At 47.0% G+C, this 26,705-nt stretch overlaps 1 protein-coding gene across 1 annotated transcript in view; it reads left to right on the top strand.

Annotated features, from left to right (window-relative positions):
• LOC126292227 (GILT-like protein 1) overlaps positions 1-26,705 on the top strand; it is a 67,037-nt gene that overhangs the window by 2,869 nt on the left and 37,463 nt on the right. The window contains exons 2-4 of the mRNA XM_049986099.1: positions 9,241-9,390; positions 19,944-20,117; positions 26,553-26,699. Of these exons, the coding sequence (XP_049842056.1) occupies positions 9,241-9,390; positions 19,944-20,117; positions 26,553-26,699 (471 nt within the window). The remainder of the gene's footprint in view (positions 1-9,240; positions 9,391-19,943; positions 20,118-26,552; positions 26,700-26,705) is intronic.

The following is a 26,705-nucleotide window of genomic DNA, read 5'->3' as shown; positions in this document are numbered from 1 at the left end:
GCCTGCGTCCGATATATCTGTGACGTTCGACTTTTTGAGCACGTTTCACCAGCATATCCAAAATTGCCCTGGCTGCGTGCAGAGAAACGCAGAGATTTCCATACGCTCTGTCTCGTCTACTGCCTTATAAGTGTACACTGTCCCTCATATCTCTCTTCGTCCCTAACGTTCCCGTCGGAACAACATGACAGAAACACACGTTCCCATCATAATAAAATCCTCTCTGTTCCACTGCGTCGCTCAGTCACCCTCTCCAAGTCCTTTACAGTAGCGGGAACCCGAACTCTGGAATAACCTCCCTCGTTATGTTAGAGAACTTAAAAAATGTCCGGCTTCAAAAAACAGTTAATGACGTATCTACTCATGCAACAGTAATGCCTTCCTCTGTACATGAATGCACTTCACCTCATTACTTCCCCCTTTCCCTCTCCTTAAATCTCCCTTCCCCAAAACTCGCTATGCTTGTAAACATCTACTTTATACACCCAGGTATTAATGTACATCTGCACCAACCTTTCATTACTATTGCCAATTTTTCTCATGTTTGTCATTATTATACGATTTTTTACTATTATTGTTTTTATCATATTCTGTACGTATAGCACCTGTTGTAAAAATACTGCCAGCATTCACTTTATTAGGTATTAGTCATGTTAATCATTATTACTTGACTTTTTTTACTGTTATTATTGCTTTTATGAAAATCTGTATGTATAGGACGTGTTGTAAAAACACTGCCGCATTTACTTTATTAGGTCTTAGTCATTAATCTTCATTCATATTGTCACTAGAGTAATCTAATTTTCTCATTTAAACTCTTGTCATGAGGTAACTTTAATGTGTGAAATGCTGCATGTGTGGAGCACTGTTCCGATGTAAGAGAGGGCCTGATGGCCATAATCTGATCAGGTTAAATAAATAAATAAATAAGTAAAATAAATAAAATCTGTGTGGGTGCTAGACCCACTGGGTCCACACCTGGTCGGGTTTCTCATGACAGCGAGAGACCTCTCGTCGTCATCCAACGCACGCTGACAGAAAACCTGAACGTCAGTCTGGTGAGTAGACCTGTTGTGCTTCCATTCAAGAACACGAGAGAGTGTTTTCCAACAGGATAACGCTCACCCATATACCGCTGTTGTAACGCACGTGCTCTACACAGCGTCGACATGGCGCTTCGGTCCGTTGGATCACCAGACCTGTCCACAATAGATCACATAATGCACATTATCGGACGACAGCTCGAGTGTCATCCCCAAATCATCGTTATCGTCTCTGTAGTGACTGACCAAATGAAACAGGCGTGGAGTTCTGTCACACACACTGACAACCGGAGCTGGTGCAACGCAATGCACGTACGTTTGCATGCTCGTAGTCAACATTCCGGCATTTTCAGTCGCTATTAATGTAGTTCCCTCCGGCACTTACACACAGGCGTAGTCGCTGTGCCCTGTCTTGAGGGCAGCGCTCAAAGGCTTCAACTGGTAGGGCGTTTAACATGTCGGTCACATTGTTTTGAATGTTTGCAGAGTCCCAAAATTACGTCTTTTTAAGACATTTCTCAATTTCGTGGTAAAAGAAAAGTCACAAGGACTCATATCAGGTAAACAGGGGGTGGGGGTGGGGGGGGGGCTGTGGAACAACAAAAAAATCAAATGTGTGTTAAGTCTTAGGGGACTTAACAGCTAAGGTCATCAGTCCCTAAGCTTACACACTACTTAACCTAAATTATCCTAAGGACAAACACACACCCACACCCACGCCCGAGGAAAGACTCGAACGTCCGCCGGGACCCGCCGCACACTCCATGACTGCAGCGCTTCAGACCGCTCGGCTAATCTCGCACGTCTGTGGAACAACAGGAATGCCTTTTGAGGTAAAAAAATTCTGCGACGGTAACGGCCGCCTGACATGGGGCGTTGTCATGGTGGAGCATCCACTTGTCAGCAATTTCCGGTGTGGCTCGGTTCACCCCTTTCATGAGCATTTCAGGAATACATTTGTAAAAAACTTGGTTGGCTGTTTGCCCTGGAGGAACAAATTCATTACGCACGTCACCCCTTCTGTCAAAAAAGCAAATCAGCGTTGTTTCGATCTTTAATTTGATCAGTCAAGCTTTTTTCGGTCGAGGAGATGACTCATTGTTTTACTCATCACTGTGCCGATTTTTCTCAGGATCGTACCCAAAATGCTAGGATTTGTCACCCGTGATAACACGACAGAACCATTCGTCGTCTCTGGTTATCCTCCCAAAGAGAGAAACGCGCACGTTTCTTCGTTTGTCCTTTTGCCGAGTTGTCATTTTTTGGCACAAACCTTTCTCATGTTCAGAACTTCGGTCAGGATGTGGTACACGGTGCAGAGTGTGTAACGGGTCGCACAACGTGCTTGTTGCTAAACGTCGGCCTGCTCTCTCAAGAGCACGCCCAAGGTCGACGTTTTCGTCGGTTCTTGAAGGTGATGGTCTCTCAGCCATGTTCATATTGAACCTGTTCTCGGCCTTCCAAAATTGATTTGTGTCAGCGAAAAACTTGTGTTCTTGACAAGGAATGTTATCTGTAGGCCTGTTTCAACTTTCCTAAGTCACAATCGCGGATTTCCCAAGTTTAACAGAAAAAATTCATGGCATAACGCTGCTCTAAAATTCCCGTGTTCCATTTTGGTAACGCAACTACACATATGGCGCTCTAAAATTCACGTGATGGCTGTTCAGAGCTGAAATTTGGTCTGAGCGTCTGGAAGGGATGGACGCACCAGTCCACACGAATAGGACAACACAGAGTTGCCAGATCGCTCGCAGTGTTGTCGTTGTCATTACCTCGTATATCGTCGGTCGCACGTGGTTTGTATCTACTGTTTGATTATTTCGGGATTAATGGAATCAAATGAGCATTCTGGTTAGACGTTTATGCTCTACTCAATCATTTATTAAATTATTGTACGCCACATTGATAAATGTGTTGTGAGACGCCATCTTGACTTTACCAGCCTTACACTCTCTCTATCTCTTGTTGTTATTGTCTTCAATCCAAACACTGGTTTGATGCGGCTCTCCATGCTACTCTGTCCTATGCAAGCCTCTTTACCTCTCAGTAACTGCTCAACCTATGTCCTTCTGAATCTGCTTCTCTTGGTCTCCCTCTACAATTCCCCCCCCCTCCCCCCATCCCTTCCCTCCAGTACTACATGGGTGATCCTCGATGCCTCAGGTTGTACCACAATTTTCTCTTGTCCCCAATTCTGTTCAGTACCCGCTCATTTATTACGTGATCAACCCATCTCTTCTTCTCATTCTTCTGTAGCACCACATTTCAAAGGCTTCCATTCTCTTCTTGTTCACTTACATACATTCACTTACATACATATTTACATACATTCACTTGCATACATACATACATTCACTTGCATGCATACATACATACATACATTCACTTGCATGCATACATTCTCACTATTCCATGATTATTCACGGTAGAGACAGTGAAATATTTTAGCTGTATACAGTTATCTCACACACTAGTAATAAATATCCCGGTCCCTGCGTGAAAGATTTTCAGGCTGTGAAAGGTAAGCTTACATAGTGGCTCTGGAACTAAGTCTGGCCGTCGCAGATTGATATAGTGTGTAGACTGATGTCTCCATTCAGTAGCCTGTGCACGACACTGTAGTGAGGCCTTCAGCTTCTACAACAGTATGTAGAGATTTTGTTGATGTGCTACATAATTATTCATTTACTTTGTTGACATATTGTCAGTGCTAGACAGTTTTAATATTAAAGTGTTGTGATTACTTTCAGGATAAATCATCCTATTTTAGGGTGTTTAGTTACAAACTGACCATATAAACAATTGTGCTGGTGCATAGGTTAGTAGCGTTTTTCCAAAACTTTAATAAACGGAAGAGAGAAGCATAACGCAGACTTCAGTGATCAATAACATACTCTCCTTCACTATTTGCAACAGACTGCCAACCTTGTGGTATCTTTTCAATACCACGACTGTAGAAATAAAGTGGCTTTGTGGGGAAGAACTCCTCGAGGCATGTTCGGAGTGTTTTTTCATCCGGAAAGGGGCGCTCCTTGAAGGTTGTTCGATGCAAAGCGGAAGAGGCGATAATCTGAGGGCACAAGATCAGGTGGATGAGGTGGATGCGGAATGACTCCCCAACCCAACTTCTATACAGCGTTTATTGTCAATGAAGCAGAATGCTCGTGCAGTTCCATCACTTCCTGACGGCTGCTCTTGGCCTGCGCCTCCGCCACGTCTCAGCTGTCACGTCCGTAGTGACGGTCACACCTTGCCGAAGCAATCCGCAGGACACCGCACCGTCGATCTTCTGCCGCATGCAGAACATTATCTTTTGTGAACGAGCGCAGGTCTCTGTATCGGAGGCTGACGCTTTGTTTGGGTTCAACAGTTCCTTTATTTTCCTTCTGTTAGCATTAAGACACCGTGTCTCCTCACCAGTAACGATACAGTATTGGGATCGTCGGTATTGTTCACAAGCCAATTAAGATGCAAGCGCAGATGCTGATATAGACACCCGCTGAATTTCGTGATTTTGGCTTAGGGCGTGCAAACCCATACAGCCTATTTTGGAACATTCCACGCTGCATGCAAATGTCGCACGATGGTGGAATGACCTCAGTTCATAACATCTGCCAGTTCTCGAGTACACTGACGTTCAACATTGTGGACTGACGCGTTTAACCGATCTTCATCAAATCCCCAAATGTCTTCCTGAACATGGAGGGTCACTAATGTCAAAACGATTGTCATGAAGATGAGAAAACCATTTTTTTTCGGTTCTGTGTCCAGTGACATTATCCCCATACAGAGGCCACAAATATTTCTGCCTGCCTCCGCTGGTGCCAGCCCCGTACTGAACTCAAGCAGGAGAATATTATGTCGGAAATATTCCGATTTCTCCAGTTGTCGCTTCATTTTCTAGCGTCCACGGCTCCTCTCAGTCTCCAAACGACAAAATGACAATATTTAAAGTATGTTATCAACATCCACGAACCATGGACCTTGCCGTTGGTGGGGAGGCTTGCGTGCCTCAGCGATGCAGATAGCCGTACCGTAGGTACAACCACATCGGAGGGGTATCTGTTGAGAGGCCAGACAAACGTGTGGTTCCTGAAGATGGGCAGCAACCTTTTCAGTAGTTGCAAGGGCAACAGTCTGGATGATTGACAGATCTGGCCTTGTAACAATAACCAAAATGGCCTTGCTGTGTTGGTACTGCGAACGGCTGAAAGCAAGGGGAAACTACGGCCGTAATTTTTCCCGAGGACATGCAGCTTTACTGTATGATTAAATGATGATGGCGTCCTCTTGGGTAAAATATTCCGGAGGTAAAATACTCCCCCATTCGGATCTCCGGGCGGGGACTACTCAGGAGGACGTCGTTATCAGGAGAAAGAAAACTGGCGTTCTACGGATCGGAGCGTGGAGTGTCAGATCCCTTAATCGGGCAGGTAGGTTAGAAAATTTAAAAAGGGAAATGGATAGGTTAAAGTTAGATATAGTGGGAATTAGTGAAGTTCGGTGGTAGGAGGAACAAGACTTCTGGTCAGGTGACTACAGGGTTATAAACACAAAATCAAATACGGGTAATGCAGGAGTAGGTTTAATAATGAATAGAAAAATAGGAAAGCGGGTAAGCTACTACAAACAGCATAGTGAACGCATTATTGTGGCCAAGATAGATACGAAGCCCACACCTACTACAGTAGCACAAGTTTATATGCCAAGTAGCTCTGCAGTTGACGAAGAAATTGAAGAAATGTATGATGAAATAAAAGAAATTATTCAGATAGTGAAGGGAGACGAAAATTTACTAGTCATGGGTGACTGGAATTCGAGTATAGGAAAAGGGAGAGAAGGAAACGTAGTAGGTAAATATGGATTGGAGCTAAGAAATGAAAGAGGAAGCCGCCTGGTAGAATTTTGCACAGAGCGCAACTTAATCGTAGCTAACACTTGGTTTAAGAACCATGAAAGAAGGTTGTATACATGGAACACCCTGGAGATACTAAAATATAATCAGATTATATAATGGTAAGACAGAGATTTAGGAACCAGGTTTTAAAATGTAAGACATTTCCAGGGGCAGATGTGGACTCTGACCACAATCTATTGGTTATGACCTGTGGATTAACACTGAAGAAACTGCAAAAAGATGGGAATTTAAGGAGATGGGGCCTGGATAAACTGAAAGAACCAGTGGTTGTACAGAGTTTCAGGGAGAGCGTAAGGGAACAATTGACAGGAATGGGGGGAAAGAAATACAGTAGAAGAAGAATGGGTAGCTTTGAGGGATGAAGTAGTGCAGGCAGCACAGGATCAAGTAGGTAAAAAGACGAGTGGTAGTAGAAATCCTTGGGTAACAGAAGAAATATTGAATTTAATTGATGAAAGGAGAAAATATAAAAATGCAGTGAATGAAGCAGGCAAAAAGGAATACAAACGTCTCAAAAATGAGATCGACAGGAAGTGCAAAATGGCTAAGCAGGGATGGCTAGAAGACAAATGTAAGGATGTAGAGGCTTATCTCACTAGGGGTAAGATAGATACTGCCTACAGGAAAATTAAAGAGACTTTTGGAGAAAGGAGAATCACTTGCATGAATATCAAGAGCTTTGATGGAAACACAGGTCTAAGCAAAGAAGGGAAAGCAGAAAGCTGGAAGGAGTATATAGACGGTCCATACAAGGGCGATGTACTTGAGGACAATATTATGGAAATGGAAGAGGATATAGATGAAAATGAAATGGGAGATACGATAGTGCGTGAAGAGTTTGAAAGAGCACTGAAAGACCTGAGTCGAAACAAGGCCCTCGGAGTAGACAACATTCCATTAGAACTACTGACGGCCTTGGGAGAGCCAGTCCTGACAAAACTCTACCATCTGGTGAGCAAGATGTATGAGACAGACGAAATACCCACAGACTTCAAGAAGAATATAATAATTCCAATCCCAAAGAAAGCAGGTGTTGACAGATGTGAAAATTACCGAACTATCAGTTTAATAAGTCACAGCTGCAAAATACTAACGCGAATTCTTTACAGACGAATGGAAAAGCTCGTAGAAGCCGACCTCGGGGAAGATCTGTTTGTATTCCTTACAAATACTGGGACACGTGAGGCAATACTGACCTTACGACTTATCTTAGAAGAAAGATTAAGGAAAAACAAACCTACGTTTCTAGCATTTGTTGACTTAGAGAAAGCTTTTGCCAATGTTGACTGGAATATTCTCTTTCAAATTCTAAAGGTGGCAGGGGTAAAATACGGGGAGTGAAAGGCTATTTACAATTTGTACAGAAACCAGATGGCAGTTATAAGAGTCGAGGGGCATGAAAGGGAAGCAGTGGTTGGGAAGGGAGTGAGACAGGGTTCTAGCCTCTCCCCAATGCTATTCAATCTGTATATTGAGCAAGCAGTAAAGGAAACAAAAGAAAAATTCGGAGTAGGTATTAAAATCCATGGAGAAGAAATAAAAACTTTAAGGTTCGCCGATGACATTGTAATTCTGCCAGAGACAGCAAAGGACTTGGAAGAGCAGTTGAATGGAATGGCAGTGTCTTGAAAGGAGGATATAACATGAACATCAACAAAAGCAAAACGAGAATGATGGAATGTAGTCGAATTAAGTCGGGTGATGCTGAGGGAGTAAGATTAGGAAATGAGACACTTAAAGTAGTAAAGGAGTTTTGCTATTTGGGGAGCAAAATAACTGATGATGGTCGAAGTAGAGAGGATATAAAATGTAGACTGGTAATGGCAAGGAAAGCGTTTCTGAATAAGAGAAATTTGTTAACATCGAGTATAGATTTAAGTGGCATGAAGTCGTTTCTGAAAGTATTTGTATGGAGTGTAGTAATGTATGGAAGTGAAGCATGGACGATAAATAGATTGGAGAAGAAGAGAATAGAAGGTTTCGAAATGTGGTGCTACAGAAGAATGCTGAAGATTAGATGGGTAGATCACATAACGTATGAGGAAGTATTGAATAGGATTGGGGAGACGTTTGTGGCACAACGTGACCAGAAGAAGGGATCGGTTGGTAGGACATGTTCTGAGGCATCAAGGGATCACCAGATTAGTATTGGAGGGCAGTGTTGAGGGTAAAAATCGTAGAGGGAGACCAAGAGATGAATACACTAAGCAGATTCAGAAGGATGTGGGTTGCAGTGGGTTCTGGGAGATGAAGCAGCTTGCACAGGATAGAGTAGCATGGAGAGCTGCATCAAACCAGTCTCAGGACCGAAGACAACAACAACAACACATCAACAGCGAAACATCCCCTTAGAAAAATTAATGAAATACTGTGCTGATGAACCTCTTACGTTATTTGCTTTTCAAACAGCTGAACAGAACTGAACGTACTCAGACATTTCTCTCTTTACTTATTCTGGTCAACACTAAACTGACACTCAATATTCTTAGCGCAACGCAGTCTTACTTTCAATAGTCGCTACTAAAGAATTGCCCTGACTAACAAGAACCTATACCTTTCATCAATCACTTACGTCACACAAATCTTCGTTACTCGAACTACTGCAGAACACCGAGCGCCAATACTGCCAGCTAAATAAAAGATTCTAACTACTGAAGTCACTAACTATTGATAGGCATAGTTAGCAAATGAAAGATTTTTACCTTAATAGTGCTCAAAAGTATATCAGTTCATGACATCCAGTCTTACAAATTAACTGTCTCTGATGGAGACACGTCCAGATCATCCGCTCTCAAAACTCCGCCATCTCTCTCCCCACATCCACCACTGCTGGCGGCGCACCTCCAACTGCGCAATACTACGCGCTGTTCACATCCAGCTGCCCAACACTACAATAGCAAATATTGCAACAATGCAAACCAGCCACAGACTTCATACAGCAAAGTCAGTGTTTTTCATATAGAGCCATACGTGGCGTTACCAACATAAAAACCTAAACAGCCTACCTCGAACAGCTAACTACAAATAAAAAAATGGCTCTCGATAAACAAACCCATAGCAACGGGAATGCCAACACGGAAACAAATATGCTACTACCTTATGCACCAACCTAATACGTATGTCAGCACATCAATACCTAACACCATTTGTTTCATTAGAGGGAGGTGCTAATAAAGTAACTAACATGTCTTTGCTGTCTGGATAACCGTCACACCGTCCTTCAGTGTTGCCGCTGTTGTTGTTGTTCTGTCACTCCTTGTTGTTTCTTTTGTCCAGGGCGTGGACTGCGAGCCGGTGCTGGCGACCGTCTACTACGAGGCCAAGTGCCCCTACTCGCGTGACTTCGTGGTCCAGCAGCTGCTGCCTGCTGTCCTCCGGGACCCGGAGCTGATCCGGCCTGTGCTCGTGCCTTTCGGGAAGGCCAACGTGAGTCTCAGCTCCTCTCCAGCTTACTTACGTTGCACAGCATGTGAATGTTGTTACGGCACGTGCCTTTGTTCAGCGACTGCATTTTATAAACATCACCGCTGCAGCGGTGTCGTCATCTCCGCGCATGCGCACGGAGTACCTGTACAGGTGGCGAACTGAAATATGGCAACGCATTACTCTTTCTGATAAAATGTAGAAAAACTATTGGCATTCAAAACAGCTTCTCGGAATGAATAAATAATAGTAATGTATAATACAATGAGTTTCCTGTAATTTACGCCTATGGTCACCAACTTTTTGTTAACAGATTACCGGTTTCGGTCGATAATGACCATCATCAGATCTGTTTTATAAAAACTACAACCTAATGTACTGCAGCCATAGTGGCATCGTCAAATGTTAAATGCTGGTGCTGATTTTGCATTTAACATTTGACGATGCCACTATGGCTGCAGTACATTAGGTTGTTGTTTTTATAAAACAGATCTGATGATGGTCATTATCGACCGAAACCGGTAACTCTTTAACGAAAAGTGTGTGACCACGGACGTAAATTAAAGGAAACTTACTGTATATACGGGTCACTGTTTTATTCGCGACAATGACGCGGCTTGAGTGTATAATATTCTCTTCGGGTCTGCATCAGGATGATGTCATCTTGACACAGTGCATCTGGCCACCATCTTCAGGTGAGTAACCTGTTGCACCAACTCCCCGCAACTGAATTAGTCAGACTGTTTTTTTTCCTTTATTATTATTTTAAAGCCTGTACAACAGGCAGGCTGTCAGCAGCGTTCTATGCTGCTCTTCAGCCATAGGATACACAATGAGAAAAAACAGAAAGATTACATATAGGTTACAGAACGGTGGGCAAGAAAATAGTTGACATAGAAAGACAAACACGGAGGCGTTCACACTCGACGATAACCCACACTTGAAACTGTCGACACGACGCACAAACACTGAAGACGGCGATGGCACAGGTGAACGATGGAGTGTGACGGTGAACACTGAACTCTAAACACGACGGCACACACGAGACACTGACGGCGACGTCCACGTAGCGTGTGCGAGTCCGGGGACCTGCCAAGAGGGGGAGAAGGGCGAGGGGGGGAGAGGGGAGAACACAGATGCCAATGGCTGAGGAGGTGGGAGGAGGAGGAGGAGGAGGAGAGGGACAGGAGAGGGGAAGCCTAGGGGAGGAGTGGGGACAAAGGGAGGAGGGAGGGAGGGTGCCCAAAGGAACAGACACAGGAAGAGGGAAGGAGGATCAAAGTTGGTAGGAGGGGTATATGGAGGGAAGGAGGACATCATCAGGGAGGGGAAGCTGGCGGAAGCCACCTTGGAAGAGGGTTAGGAGGGTGGAGAGATGGAGACCGGGTGGGACGTGGGAATACAGGCGCAGCAGCGGGCGGGGATGGGAGAGGATGGGCGAGATAAGTGGGTAGGGAGGGTCGAGTTAGCGGGAGGTGTACAGGATCCGTATCCTTTCAAGGAAAAGGAGGAGGTGGGGGAAAGGAATGAGATCGTACAGGACCCGCGTGGGGGAGGGGAGACGGATGCGATAGGCGAGCCGGAGAGCATAGCATTCAAGGATTTGAAGGGATTTATAAAAATTAGGGGGGGGGGGTCGGAGATCCAGGCCGGATGGGCGTAGCAAAGGATAGGGCGGATAAGGGATTTATAGGTGTGGAGGATGGTAGAGGGGTCCAGACCCCACGTACGGCCCGAAAGGAGCTTGAGGAGATGGAGTCGGGAGTGTGCCTTGGCTTGGATTGTCCAGAGATGGGGGGGTCCAGGAGAGGCGACGGTCGAGGGTGTTGCCAAGGTACTTGAGGGTGGGAGTGAGGGCGATAGGACGGCCATAGATGGTGAGATAGAAATCAAGGAGGCGGAAGAAAGGGGTGGTTTTGCCTACAATGATGGACTGGGTTTTGGAGGAATTGACCTTGAGCAACCACTGGTTGCACCAAGCTGTGAACCGGTCAAGATGGGATTGGAGAAGGTGTTGGGAGCGCTGCAGGGTGGGGGCAAGAGCAAGGAAGGCGGTGTCATCGGCAAACTGGAGAAGGTGGATGGGGGGTGACGGCGGGGCATGTCCGCCGTATACAAAAGACACAGAAGGGGGGGTGGGGGGAGGATTGAGCCTTAGGGCACACCGGCGGAAGGAAAAAAGGTGTAGGAATCCGTGTTACGGATGGTGACGTAGGAAGGACGGTGGGAGAGAAAGGAGCCGATCAGACGGACGTAGTTAATGGGAAGGGCGAAGGTTTGGAGCTTGAAGAGGAGACCGGAATGCCATACGTAGTCATAAGCTCGTTCGAGGTCCAGGGAGAGGGAGATAGCGGAGCGACGGGAATTAAGCTGGTCGCAAAGGAGTGAGGTGAAGGAGAATGTCGTCGGAAGAGAAGGACGGCCGAAAGCCACACTGGGTAACCGGAAGGAGGTGGTGCTGGCGGAGATGATAGTGGATGTGGCGGGTGAGGATAGATTCCAGGACCTTGCTGAAGACCGAGGTAAGGCTAATGGGATTGTAGGAAGAGACGGCAAACGGCGGTTTGCCAGGTTTAAGGAACATCAGGATATGGGAGGTTTTCCACAGGTCGGGGTAGTAACTGGTGGACAGGACTACATTGTAGAGCCTGGCCAAGGTGGAGAGGAAAGAGACAGGAGCTTCACGAAGGTGACGATAGGTGACACGATCGTGACCAGGAGCGGTGTTGCGTTTTGTGCGAAGTGTAGCAACGAGATCCTGTGTAGTGATTGGGGCATTGAGTTCCGTGTGTGTAATGTTGTCCAAGTACTGGAAACCAGGCGCGAGGGGAGGGACAGAGGTGTCAGTTCGATCGTGGACATCCGGGAAGAGGGAGTAATCGAACTGGGGATCATCAGGGATGGAAAAGACATCAGACAGGTAGGAGGCAAAGTGATTGGCCTTACTAAGGGTGTCAGGGAAGGGGTGATCATCATGGAGAAGATAGTAGGGGGAGGGTTTAGTTCTAGTAAGACGACTTCAGGCGGACCAGAACTTGGACGAGTTGATAGGTAGGGTAGCAGTTAAACGGGTGCATGTCTGTCGCCAGTCCCGGCGTTTCTTGGCCGCGAGCAAGTTATGAATGTGTCGTTGGAGTTGCCGGTGGCGTCGTAGTGTGTCCGGGTCACGCGTGTGGAGGAAGGCACGATAGAGACGGCGGGATTCCCTGAGGAGGAGGACGGACTGTGGGGGTGAGGCAGGACGGTGGGGGTGGATGGCGACAGTCGGGACGTGGGCCTCCACGGCCTCAGACAAGGTCTAGTCAGACTGCGAACGGCGTCTCCTTTATACGCCGCGTAAGGCCAACAGCGCATGCGGAAGAAAGAGTCGCTAACTGCCCTCTAGCGGAAGTGAACATATACCTCCACAGTGGAGGACACTGCCAAAGGCGGAAAATCACTGTAAAAAACTGTTCTGATGGCTCAATGAAAGACCGTTGATTTTTAGTGTATCATAAAACGGGGCTCCAAATCTCACTTAAATGCTAACCATAGTCTCTAATTATAAGGTTGTCAGATAGTCGAACTGCAGTGGATTCTTTTCAAACACAGTTGTAATAGCGGCACGTGGGGGTAACCGTTTATCTCTCTTTACGCAACATTTTGCGTCCCTCGGTAAGGTGGCGCTTATATAATTTTGTTTTTTTATGTGATTTTTGTTGAACTGAATTGAGATGGATGGAAATATTTAAAAATCAGTAAATATATTTAAACCATGATAAGGTGGCATGGGACATATACTTTGAGAATTTCCTCACCGTAGGAAGGAAGTTCGTGGGCTACGTTATTTCTGAGCGAAAATGAGATAAATACTGAAAATACAGTTTACATATAATATTGACATGTTAGGATCATGGATTAAACAAATAATGAAATCACAATAGCGTTAATCATAACTGTAGTTACGGAAGTGCACTATGCTACTTACATTGGGAATATAATACTAATCACTAGTGATATGTTGATAATCCGCACACCGGTTTCTCGTCTGTGCGCAGTGGAAATTTCCTTGTATAATTACTAGTATGCGCCCTGCAGTACGCAGTGACTTTTTACAAAATTAAAGAGTTTAAATTACAGCGGCCAGTCTAACGCGCGAGCTTCTCCCTCGACTTCATTCTAGAACAGATAACAGAAGAAGTAATTAACGAAAGACTAGACACCCTTTCTGTGTCTCACCAGCGATCACATGCGACCGCGCACAAAATAACTTGCATTGGATTTCATGCTTTATTAAACGGGGTTCTCTGATTAAAAAAATAGATTTACACACTATGGCTAAAAATATCCCTTTAAACGCTCTGCCACCGCAGGTTTCTGAGGCTGAAACAAACGTGTGTGGCTTTGGTAGTCAACACATCGAACCTGGATGGTATGAACTGTTTGACCAGCGCACACTCCGCTGCAGAGTGAAAATCTCATTCTGGAAACATTCCACAGGCTGTGGCTAAGCCATGTCTCCGCAATATCCTTTCTTTCAGGAGTGCTAGTTCTGCAAGGTTCGCAGGTGAGCTTCTGTAAAGTTTGGAAGGTGGGAGACGAGATACTGGCAGAAATAAAGCTGTGAGGGCGGGGCGTGAGTCGTGCTTGGGTAGCTCAGATGGTAGAGCACTTGCCCGTGAAAGGCAAAGGTCCCGAGTTCGAGTCTCGGTCCGGCGCACAGTTTTAATCTGCCAGGAAGTTTCATATTAGTGCACACTACGCTGCAGAGTGAAAATCTCAGTCTGTTTGGCCAATATAAGTTTTCACACAATGCCAGGGAATTTTGTACACACCGGGTGTCCTCAAGTCCGAGTAATTCGTTACTGAGCCAAGGACACTCTAATCTTGGCTGGCGGAGGAAAACAGTTTTGACCCCATCCTGGCATCAAGTTTACGACGGAGGTTAAAAGGGATGGAAAACTTGAGTTTGTAGATGTCCTGGCTTACAGAAAGCATGATGTGATACTGAGATATACCCACACGGACCGTTACCTGCATGCGTCGAGCTGTTATCCATTGTTCGGGGACTTTGGCAACAAGAGCTTATGCCATTTAAAATGCAGAAAACTTCACACAAGAGATGGGTCACCTTAATGTTTTGTCCAAGCAGAAAGGCCATACAGTTTCTAGTTTGGCCCTTCGCAGGAACCATTGAAAGATAGACGTAAATCGGTGGTTTTTCTACTTTTTATTAGGAGCATATCTTCGATAATAAGCAGAGTTCTAAAGAGATATGTCGTTTTCGGCCGCGAGGCAAAAAATTAGAGCGCTCCTCGGCTCAGTAAAGGATGACTGGAGATTGAAGAAGCCCAGCGTGTACAAAACCTCCTGCCATTGTGGGAAAGCTTACATTCGTGAAACAACTCGAACCATTGAGCACCGAGGTACACGGCTGGCCATTAAAATTGATACACTACCAAGATGACGTGCTACAGACGTGAAATTTAACCGACAGGAAGATTATGATACGATATGAAAATTATTAGCTTCTCACAGCATTGACACAAGGTTGGCGCCGGTGGCGACACCTACAACGTGCTGACATGAGGAAAGTTTCTAACCGATTTCTCATGCACAAACAGCAGTTGACCGCCGTTGTTTGGTGAAACGTTGTTGTGATGCCTCATGTAAGGAGGAGAAATGCGTACCATCACGTTTGCGGCATTGATAAAGGTGGGATTGTAGCCTATCGCGATGGCAGTTAAATGTATCGCGACATTGCGGCTCGCGTTAGTCGAGATCCAATGACTTATGGAATCGGAGGGCTAGGGACGGTAATACGGAACGCCATGCTGGATCCCAACGGCCTCGTATCACTAGCAGTCGAGAAGACAGGCGTCTTATCCGCATGGCTGTAACGGATCGTACAGCCACGTCTCGATCCCTGAATCAACAGATGGGGACGTTTGCAAGATAACAACCATCTGCCGAGCAGTTCGACGACGTTTGCAGCAGCATGGACCATCGTCTCTGAGACCATGGCAGCTGTTACCCTTGACGCTGCATCACAGACAGGAGCGCCTGCGATGGTGTACTCAACGACGAACATGGGTACACGAATGGCAAAACGTCATTTTATCGGATGAATCCAGGTTTTGTTTGCAGCATCATGATGGTCGCATCCGTGTATGGCGACATCCCGGCGAACGCACATTGGAAGCGTGTATTCGTCATCGCCATACCGGCGTATGACCCGGTGTGATGGTATGGGGTGCCATTGGTTACACGTCTCGGTCACCTCTTGTGCGCATTGACGGCACTTTGAACAGTGGACGTTACATTTCAGATGTGTTACGACCCGTGGCTCTACCCTTCATTCGATCCCTGGGACACCCTACATTTCAGCAGGATAATGCACGTCTGGTACGGGCGTGTCTGGATATAGAAAATGTTCGATTGCTGCCCTGGCCAGCACATTCTCCAGATCTCTCACTAATTGAAAACGTCTGGTCAATGGTGGCCGAGCATCTGGTTCGTCACAATACACCAGTCACTACTCGGTGATGAACTGTGGTATCGTGTTGAAGCTGCATGGGAAGCTGTACCTGTACACGCCATCGAAGCTCATTTGACTCAATGCCCAGGCGTATCAAGACCTTTATTACGACAAGAGGTGGTTGTTCTGGGTACTGATTTCTCAGGATCTATGCACCCAAACTGCGTGAAAATGTAGCCATATGTCAGTTTTAGTATAATATATTTGTCCAATGGATACACATTTATCATGTCCATCTCTTCTTGGTGTAGCAATTTTAATGGCCAGTAGTGTATTTAGAACCATCACCACTCCACTTTGTTTCAGCCTGAGAAACGTGCAGTGGCAGAGCACTGTCTTACCGAGGGACGCAAAAAGATGCAGGAAGAGACACAGAGGTTGCTGCTCCGTCGCGCTATTGGAAATGTTTTTTAAAAGAATCCACTGAAATGCCACTATCTGACAATCTTAATAATGAAGACAACGGTTACCCAGTAAGAAAGATACGAAACCCTATTTTATAAAACATTATCCATAATAAAAAAAGTCAGCCATCAGAATAGTTTGTGATAGTGATCTACCGATTACTCCAGTTCATCGGTGCTAGACGGCCGCTAATGACGGCGCCTTACGCCCGCGCTGTCGGCCTTAGGCGGCGCATCAAAGGGAGCCGCCGTTAGCACTCCGGATAATTCAGTTTCGGGCGTTCGCGCCACAGCTTATTCATCTGAAGATGGCGGCGAGGTGGACCGCGGAAACAAGATTTCAAGATGGTTTCATGATCCGGCTGCCGACCCGAACAGATTATTATCTGTTATTACGACAGGAAAGCCAACGTTATCGGAAAAGCTCATGTACATTTTTCAAGCTAATCTTATTCTACTCTGTTATTGCAAAATAACAGCTGGTTCAGGTAATGTTGATGAAGGTGGACAGTGATCACGCTCTACAGTAGGCCGCAGAAGCTCAACAGTATTGAGATCTGGTGACTGCGGTCGCCACGGGAGACGCGACAGTTCATCCTCGTGCCCACATAACGAGTCCTGTCATCTTGGAACCCAGTTACACTACGGGATGCATCGAAACAGTCCCTGGCGACCTGGCAGAGTAGCCACGGCGCTGCCCACATCGCCACCGAATCCCTAACGAGGTTCACTCTTGCTTCGTAAACTCGACCAGAAGTTGGAAACAGTGTGCAAGTAGGCTCATGCGACCAGATGACTTTCTTCCATAGTGCAACTTTTGGTTTTCCGGCACCACGTTTCCCTTGTGCGCCCATTTGCATCACTGATGATTGTTTTTGGAATATCAGCCCGCCCCAGCAATTCCCTCCGTACGGAACTGCTATGCTATTGGTTGGGTTCTGGCGGAGTTCGCAAGAGCAACATCCACTTGTGCTGTGACTTTTTTTGTCCTTGTTATTTTTCGTCACAGTCCCCTGTATCGACCGTCCGCTACAATCACTCAACACACACTGTCGTCTCCGTTGTGGCTCAGCGGATGATATTTTTCCCCTTTCCCCGTCTGCGGTATAAATCTTCGATATCGTGTCTCTGGAAACACACCAAACACTTCCGCTCCCACCACACGATTACCAGCAGTTTCGATTTCAGTCACCTCCGACATAAACTACAAGCAAGGATGTTCTGTGAATTTTATCCGTAGTGGAAGCTGTCGAACTCCGTGACTGTTCCTTTATTGGGTGTAGAAAAATATCCGCTACCAGTCACAATAAAAGGTTATTTATTTGTCACACAACCGGTTTCGGGCTTGCGCCCATCTTCAGGTTCAAATGGCTCTGAGCACTATGGGACTTAGTCCCCTAGAACTTAGAACTACTTAAACCTAACTAACCTAAGGACATCACACACATCCATGCCCGAGGCAGGATTAGAACCTGCGACCGTAGCAGTCGCGCGGTTCCGGAATGAGCGCCTTAACCGCGAGACCACCGCGGCCGGCATCTTCAGGTGTTTATACATTCATGTACATGTTTGTACTGTTGGAAATCACTGTATAAATACAAACAAATTATTTGCTGGTCACTGCACAGATAGAAGTGGGACAATTGTAAGTGGTAAGGCAACATTTGACGAAAATATATCTGTACTTACATAAAGATGAAGCACCATTATGAACGTTATGATGCGGTGATATTTTTTGCCACTTAGTTACACACTTATGGTCATTTTCACGTCCATATTTCAGTTTTACGAAGTACAGCTTTATATTACACTATTATGATGTGCACTCGTGAAATACCTTATGTTTACATACAAACATGTGGACTGTGGTCAAAGAACTTAGATGTAGCAGATGTAAAGATGTTGCTCATACAGAACTCCTCTCCTGTGCCAATCTCTTCATCTCACAGTAGCACTTGCAACCTATGTCCTCAATTACCTGCTAGATGTTTTCCAGTACCTGTCTTCCTCTACAGTTTTTGCCCTCTACGTCTCCCTCTAGTGCCCTGATGTCTTAACAGATGTCCTATCATCTTGTCCCTTCTCCTTGTGATCGTTTTCCACATATTCCTTTCCTCGCCGATTCTCCTTATTTCTTACCTTATCACTCCACTTAATTTCCGGCATTAGTCTGTAGCACCACAACTCAAATGCTTCGATTCTCTTCTGACTTCTCTTGGCCAGCATTGCCCTTTTTGCCAGTTCTGGCCTGCTTTTGATGGCCTCCTTGCTCCGTCCGTCATTGGTCATATTACAGTCTAGGATATACATTATGTTCGAACTCAGAATGTGTTCTAGAATTCCACAGCAAACTGATGTTAAGAATGTTAGTGTATAATTTTGCTGTTCTGTTCTTTCACCCTTCTTATATATTAGGGTCGCCTGCTCTTTTTCGCAGTTGCTTGTAACTTTGCGCTGGGCAAGAGTTCGCGATAAATGCGTTATGTAAGGGGCCAAAGCCGCGGGCTACCCCGTGTAAAGCTTAATTCGGATTCCATCCGGACCTGGCGACTTATTTGCTTTTGAGTCTTTCAGTTGTTTCTCTACGCCAGTGAGCTTATCACCATGTCGTCTATACGGGAATTTGTGCGACGGTCGAACAATGGCCGGCCGTATTGACCGAGCGGTTCTGGGCGCTTCAGTCTGGAACCGCGCGACTGCTACGGTCGCCGGTTCGAATCCTGCCTCGGGCATGGGTGTGTGTGATGTTCTTAGGCTAGTTAGGTTCAATGGTTCAAATGGCTCTGAGCACCTTAGGACTTAACTACTGAGGTTGTGAGTCCCCTAGAACTTAGAACTACTTAAACCTAACTATCCTAAAGACATCACAAACATCCATGCCCGAGGTAGGATTCGAACCTGCGACCGTTGTGGTCGCGCGGTTCCAGACTGTAGCGCCTAGAACCGCTCGGCCACTCCTGCCGGCGGTTAGTTAGGTTCAAGTAGTTCTAAGTTCTAGGGGACTGATGACCCCAGATGTTAACTCCCATAGTGCTCAGAGCCATTTTTTGTGAGACAACGATATGTTTGTACGACTCTCATGCGCCAAAGATTTTTTAAACGCTTTCGTTTTGGTATCTTAAACTGCGTCACCACACTTGTCAAAGAGGGACTGCCGGGAAGCCTCTTAGACTCACTTAGGGCCAGAAATTTTTCGGGTTCTGGGGCAGATATTTTGGATGAGGTATGATGGTGGTAGTTGTTGCATGCTTCGTGCACAGATCGTTTCACAGGTGCGCGACTACTCTACTAGCTTTTTGTCTGACGCCATTTGAACTCCTCTTTTAAACCGAGAGTGGAGCACCGAAGGTGGTCTTGATGAATACGACAAACGTCATCCTCCCCGGAAAATGGCATCGGGATTACTAAAGGCAAACGTACGATAGTGAAGGTGATACCCTATCCGGACCAAACGGCGTAAGAGGCTGCTGCCCCTACTTACACCCATATAGGGCTAAAAGGCGACTCGTTCCACAACTCAGTTTCTCAATTATGTGTCATGAGTCGGTGAAATAAAGAGGCCACTAGTTTTTTATGGTATTATTTTGGACGAATGTGGTGGTGCACTAATGTTCTCATCCTCGTCTCGTTTCCAGGTGAGTGCGACCCCGGAGGGCTACGACTTCACTTGCCAGCACGGGCCGACCGAGTGCCTGGGGAACCGGCTGCACGCCTGCGGCATCGCCCTGGCCTCCAGCCACACGCTGCAGGTCTCGTACGCCGCCTGCCTCATCAGCGACTACACCGACGTTCAGGCCGCCGCACAAGAGGTACGTCCGTTCAGAAACTATTCAAAAAGATTTCGGGCTTGCAGCCGGTCTTCGTTAGCTTCCAGGCACCATATTTCGACTAGACAACTGCCAGCCAACATCAGGTGAGCCATCGAAGACTGACGAAGACGCTTTTTTTTTCTTTGTAGTTATTTTAAACACCTTGTACAAAGGTGGGCTGTCAGCAGCATAGTACGCTACTCTTCAGCCTCGAGTGGTACAATACAAGACAAAAAGGGGGGGGGGGGGTACAGATGAAACAATGTAAATGGCGGGCAAAAAACTGTAGACACAGAAAACAATATACACGAAGCCGTTCACGCTGAACAAGAAAAGACACTTTAATCTGTTGACACGGCGCAGGAACACTGACGACTGCGACGGCACATGTGAAGGGTGGGGCGTGAGAACACTAAACACAAACACGAAGGCACACACACGAGACACTGATGGCGATGATCCCCAGCGCGCGAATGTTTACTGAGCGTGTGCGAGTCCGGGGGCCTGCCGAGAGAGGAGGAGGGGGGTTGGAGATGGAGAGGGGATGGCAGAGATGCCACGGGTAGGGGAGATAGGGGGGAGGGAGAAAGGGAGGAAGGGGGAGGGGAATCCCAGGGGAAGAGGGGTGGAGGAATGGGGGGATGGAAGGAAAAGGAGAGAGAAGGGAGGGAGGGTGCCCCAAGGAAAAAACACAGGAAGTGGGAAGGAAGGATCAAAGTTGGTAGGAGGGGTAGATGGACGGGACCAGGGCATCGTCAGGGAGGGGGATCTGGCGGAAGCCACCTTGGGAGAGGGTAAGGAGGGTGGAGAGATGGAGACCGGGTGGGACGTGGAAATACAGGCGCGGCAGTGGGCGGGGGTGGGAGAGGATGGGAGAGACAAGCGGGTGAGGAGAATCGAGCTTATGGGAGGTGTTTAGAATCCGTATCCAATCGAGGAAAAGGAGGAGATGGGGGAACGGAATGAGGTCGTACAGGATCAGCGGGGGGGGGGGGGGGGGGGAGAAGGATGCGATAGGCGAGGCGGAGAGCATGGCATTCAAGGATCTGAAGGGATTTATAAAAGGTAGGGGGGCGGAGATCCAGGCAGGGTGGGCGTAGCAGAGGATAGGGCGGATGAGGGATATATAGGTGTGGAGTATGGTGGAGGGGTCCAGACCCCACGTACGGCCGGAAAAGAGCTTGAGGACAAGGAGTCGGGAGTGTGCCTTGGCTTGGATTGCCCGGAGGTGGGCGGTCCAGGAGAGGCGACTGTCGAGGGTGACGCCAAGGCACTTAAGGGTGGGGGTGAGGGCGATACGACGGCCATAGATGGTTAGATAGAAATCGAGGAGGCGGAAGGAAGGGGTGGTTTTGCCTACAGTAATCGCCTGGACGAAGACGCCATCCGTTCCTCAATATATAGCGTGCAGCGAGTGTTCCGCGCGTGCGTCAAAATCGTATTGACAGACGAACCACACCGCCAGCCGGCACCGCCTCCGCTGGTGGAACTGCGGAGCTCAGCTGTCTTCGGAGGTGTCAATTGCCGCGGCCATCGGAGTACTCTGACATCTTCGTCTGGAGCAGATCTTAGAGATGACGGGCTTCCACGCATTATCTAGCCGGTAGCCATTGTCACGGTTCATAAGATCGTCATGCGAATTTCAACTCATTCTTTTATGACGGAGTCCCAAAAGGATGTTGATGTGGCCAAAATTGCTGTCTTGTCATACACCTTTGAGTGTGCAGTGGAAATGCAGTGCCCAGCAATTGCAAACTTGCTAGGTTGCAAAATGCTAGTACAGCGTTGATGTTCAGTGCAACGTTCTTCCACTGTTCGCAGTGTTTGTCCTATATATGACATGCCACACTGACAAGGTATTTTATAAATTCCCGCCTTCCGCAATAGCAGATTGTCTTTCACTGATCCAAGAAGGTGGGAAATCTTCGATGGTGGACGCAAAATCACTTTCACTTCGAAACCGTGGAGGATTCTTGCAATTTTGAAGGAAATGTTGCGAACAAAGGGAAGAAAAGCTAAAGATTTAGTAGGTGTGCTTTCTTCTTTCTCCATTCCCTGATTCTTTGCCTTCATTGCAAGCTCTCCAGGCAAACTAACTGCATCTGACACTACATGAGCTCTGTGTACAAGTGTTTTAAGTACACTCATTGTGGGTGATGGCAGCTGGACGAATTTAAATACAAATCACTATGTATGGGCTTACGAAAAGCTGCAAAACGTGTCACGTGCAGAGCACATTTTTTAATATTCGACGATCAGTGATGCTGCCGTATAAATACACCGAAGAGCCAAAGAAGCTGCTGCCGGCACGTGTATTCAAATACTGAGATTTGCAAACGGGCAGAATACGTCGCTGCGGTCGGCAACGCCTATGTAAGACAACAAGTGTCTGGCGCGGTTTTTAGATCGGTTGCTACTGCTACAATGGCAGGTTATCAAGATTTAAATTAGCATGAAGGTGCCTTTACAGTCGGCGCACGAGCGATGGGACACAGCATCTCCGAGATGGCGATGAAGTGGGGATTTTCCCGAACGACCATTTCACGAGTGTACCGTGAATATGAAGAATCCGGCAAAACATCGAATCTACGACATCGCTGCGGCCGGAGAAATATCCTGCAAGAACGGAACGAACGACGACTGAAGAGAATCGTTCGACGTTACAGAAGTGCAACCCTTCTGCAAATTGCTGCAGGTTTCAATGCTGGGCTATCAACAAGTGTCACCGTGCGAACCATTCAACGAAACACTTTCCATATGGGCTTTAGGAGTCGAAGGCCCACTCGTGTACCCTTGATGACTGCACGACACAAACCTTTACGCCTCGCCTGAGCCCGTCGACACCGACATTGGACTGTTGATGACTGTAAATATTTTGCCTGGTCGGGCGAATCTCGTTTCAGACTCTATCGAGCGGATGCACGTTTACGGGTATGGAGACAACCTCATGAACCCACAAAGCCTGCATGTGAGCAGGGGACTGTTTAAGCTGGTGGAGGCTCTGTAATGGTGTGGGACATATGCAGCTGGAGTGATGTGGGAGTCGTGAGAGGTCTAGATACAGCATCCTGTCTGATCACCTACATCCATCCATGTCCACTGTGCATCCCGACGGACTTTGGCAGTGCCAGCAGGACAAATCTACACTCCACAGGTCCATGATTGCTACAGAGTGGCTCCAGGAACACTCTTCTGAGTTTAAACACTTCCGCTGGCACCAAACTCCCCAGACATGAACATTATCGAGCGTGCTGTTCAGATCTCAACCGCCACGTACTCTTACGGATTTATGGACAGCCCTGCAAGATTCATGGTGTCAGTTCCCTCCAGCTCTACTTCACACACTAGTCGAGTCCATGCCACGTCGTGTTGCATCACTTCTGTGGGCTTGCGGGGGCCCCAAACGATATTAGGCAGGCGTACCGTTTCTTTGGCTCTCCAGTGTGTATCCTCCACGTTATTTTGTTTGCACGGTGGCGGAGTGGCTAACCGGTCCTATGGTGAGATCTGACAAATCGCAGACGTATTGCTAGTTTTGGGACACAGTTATTCCAGCCGAATAATGCTGCAAGTGCTAACTGAAGTGCTGCACAATCTGGGGTAAACTCAACTAGGCGTGACCATACTCTGCTGCATGGTCGATTACTCTATGGAGTTAAAGTTGTTATATAAAGCGCATACAAAATGTAAAATACAGAAGTACTAACAGCCAAACACAATTTACTGAAATGGCGGATATAGTACATGTGACCTAAAGTACAGAATCACTGATCTTTTGTATGGTGTGGCACAAACCAACGTCATAATATATTAAATGCACTGCCAAGAGTGCATGGTCAGGATAAACAATCATATGACGTCAAAAATTCACTATATCGTAGTAGACTGGACCACTAATAGCAACGTTTATGGCTTGTACTAGCCGACCGAGATGTCATCGCTTACAAGACCTGGAATAGATGCTTAATCCCAATGTAGACCTAGTTATGTATATAGTAATATGCCGTTTACATTGCATACCCGCTCCTGTCGTTAAGTCAGTAATGATGAAGGACTGGGTGTACTTGCTGAGAAAGCATAAAAGCGTACCCGTGCTGTAGTCGTTCTATCAGCACTGGCTGATATTGAGACAGTTGTTTATTAGGAACTATATGTTTCAATTAAGTAAAAGGAATTTTGCTGACAGAACAACTACAGCACGCGTACGCTATTGTGCAAATTTTGAAATTTAATATATTCTAAATTTCTTTTACTTAATTGAGACCTATACTTCCTAATAAACAACTGTCGGAATATCAGCCAGTTATATTTATAAATAACGAATTTATTAACTATTGCATTTTTTAGAGTTAAAGTCCCATAGTCTTTCCAATGTATAAGAACTTTAACTTTTGTCCCTTAATCTCTGAGCGATGACGTCACAAACCTGTAGACGTACATCGCGAACCGGGGGCTCAAGGATGCAACAAATGGATAAAATTATACTGTACACTGTACAACACTATACACAAGATGTAACATACTGATAAACTATTAGCAAAGCAACACACAGCAACCGTATGAAACACGTAGAGGAGTAAAAAACAAGTACTATACACCTTTACAAGGTAAGATGGTAATAAAACATTAGGCGTGACAGGGGAAAAACGGTGGGGGGGGGGGGAGAAGAGGAGTGCAGGTGGAAATGGAGGGAGGGAGGGTATGTTGTTGTGAGGGGGAAGGAAAATATACGAAATCCAAACAAAGACTTTTATACGAACGGTCAGTGTATGCTAATAACTGAAATACTCTAAAATTCTTAAATTTCGATACCGACAGGTGAGTACTACATGTAACCAAGGCATCGTGAGACATAGCGTAAAAATGTGGTACGTAAGTTACACTCCTGGAAATGGAAAAAAGAACACATTGACACCGGTGTGTCAGACCCACCATACTTGCTCCGGACACTGCGAGAGGGCTGTACAAGCAATGATCACACGCACGGCACAGCGGACACACCAGGAACCGCGGTGTTGGCCGTCGAATGGCGCTAGCTGCGCAGCATTTCTGCACCGCCGCCGTTAGTGTCAGCCAGTTTGCCGTGGCCTACGGAGCTCCATCGCAGTTTTTAACACTGGTAGCATGCCGCGACAGCGTGGACGTGAACCGTATGTGCAGTTGACGGACTTTGAACGAGGGCGTATAGTGGGCATGCGGGAGGCCGGGTGAACGTACCGCCGAATTGCTCAACACGTGGGGCGTGAGGTCTCCACAGTACATCGATGTTGTCGCCAGTGGTCGGCGGAAGGTGCACGTGCCCGTCGACCTGGGACCGGACCGAGCGACGCACGGATGCACGCCAAGACCGTAGGATCCTACGCAGTGCCGTAGGGGACCGCAACGCCACTTCCCAGCAAATTAGGGACACTGTTGCTCCTGGGGTATCGGCGAGGACCATTCGCAACCGTCTCCATGAAGCTGGGCTACGGTCCCGCACACCGTTAGGCCGTCTTCCGCTCACGCCCCAACATCGTGCAGCCCGCCTCCAGTGGTGTCGCGACAGGCGTGAATGGAGGGACGAATGGAGACGTGTCGTCTTCAGCGATGAGAGTCGCTTCTGCCTTGGTGCCAATGATGGTCGTATGCGTGTTTGGCGCCGTGCAGGTGAGCGCCACAATCAGGACTGCATACGACCGAGGCACACAGGGCCAACACCCGGCATCATGGTGTGGGGAGCGATCTCCTACACTGGCTGTACACCTCTGGTGATCATCGAGGGGACACTGAATAGTGCACGGTACATCCAAACCGTCATCGAACCCATCGTTCTACCATTCCTAGACCGGCAAGGGAACTTGCTGTTCCAACAGGACAATGCACGTCCGCATGTATCCCGTGCCACCCAACGTGCTCTAGAAGGTGTAAGTCAACTACCCTGGCCAGCAAGATCTCCGGATCTGTCCCCCATTGAGCATGTTTGGGACTGGATGAAGCGTCGTCTCACGCGGTCTGCACGTCCAGCACGAACGCTGGTCCAACTGAGGCGCCAGGTGGAAATGACATGGCAAACCGTTCCACAGGACTACATCCAGCATCTCTACGATCGTCTCCATGGGAGAATAGCAGCCTGCATTGCTGCGAAAGGTGGATATACACTGTACTAGTGCCGACATTGTGCATGCTCTGTTGCCTGTGTCTATGTGCCTGTGGTTCTGTCAGTGTGATCATGTGATGTATCTGACCCCAGGAATGTGTCAATAAAGTTTCCCCTTCCTGGGACAATGAATTCACTGTGTTCTTATTTCAATTTACACTAGTGTATAATAAATAAAAACATTTAGTGCCGGAATGCGAAGAAAAAAGGAAAAACAAACCACAATGGAAGGAGTAGTGGAGGCTCATTATAATATTTTTACTGGCATACTTTTATGTGTCTTTTTTTTCTTCTTGCAGTGTGCTGACGAGTTGGGCCTGCCGTTCTCAACCATTTCCGAGTGCGCAAATGGTACAGCTGGCAGCGAACTGATGAGGGCGTACGGGAACACCACGAAAGACCTGAGCCCTCCACTGACAAGTGTCCCGACAGTCACATTGAATGGGGTGAGT

Source organism: Schistocerca gregaria, chromosome 9 (genome assembly GCF_023897955.1).
Source record: "Schistocerca gregaria isolate iqSchGreg1 chromosome 9, iqSchGreg1.2, whole genome shotgun sequence".
NCBI lineage: Eukaryota > Metazoa > Arthropoda > Insecta > Orthoptera > Acrididae > Schistocerca > Schistocerca gregaria.
The sequence above is the reverse complement of the archived record's forward strand: the minus strand, read 5'-3'. Positions and strand labels throughout refer to the sequence as shown.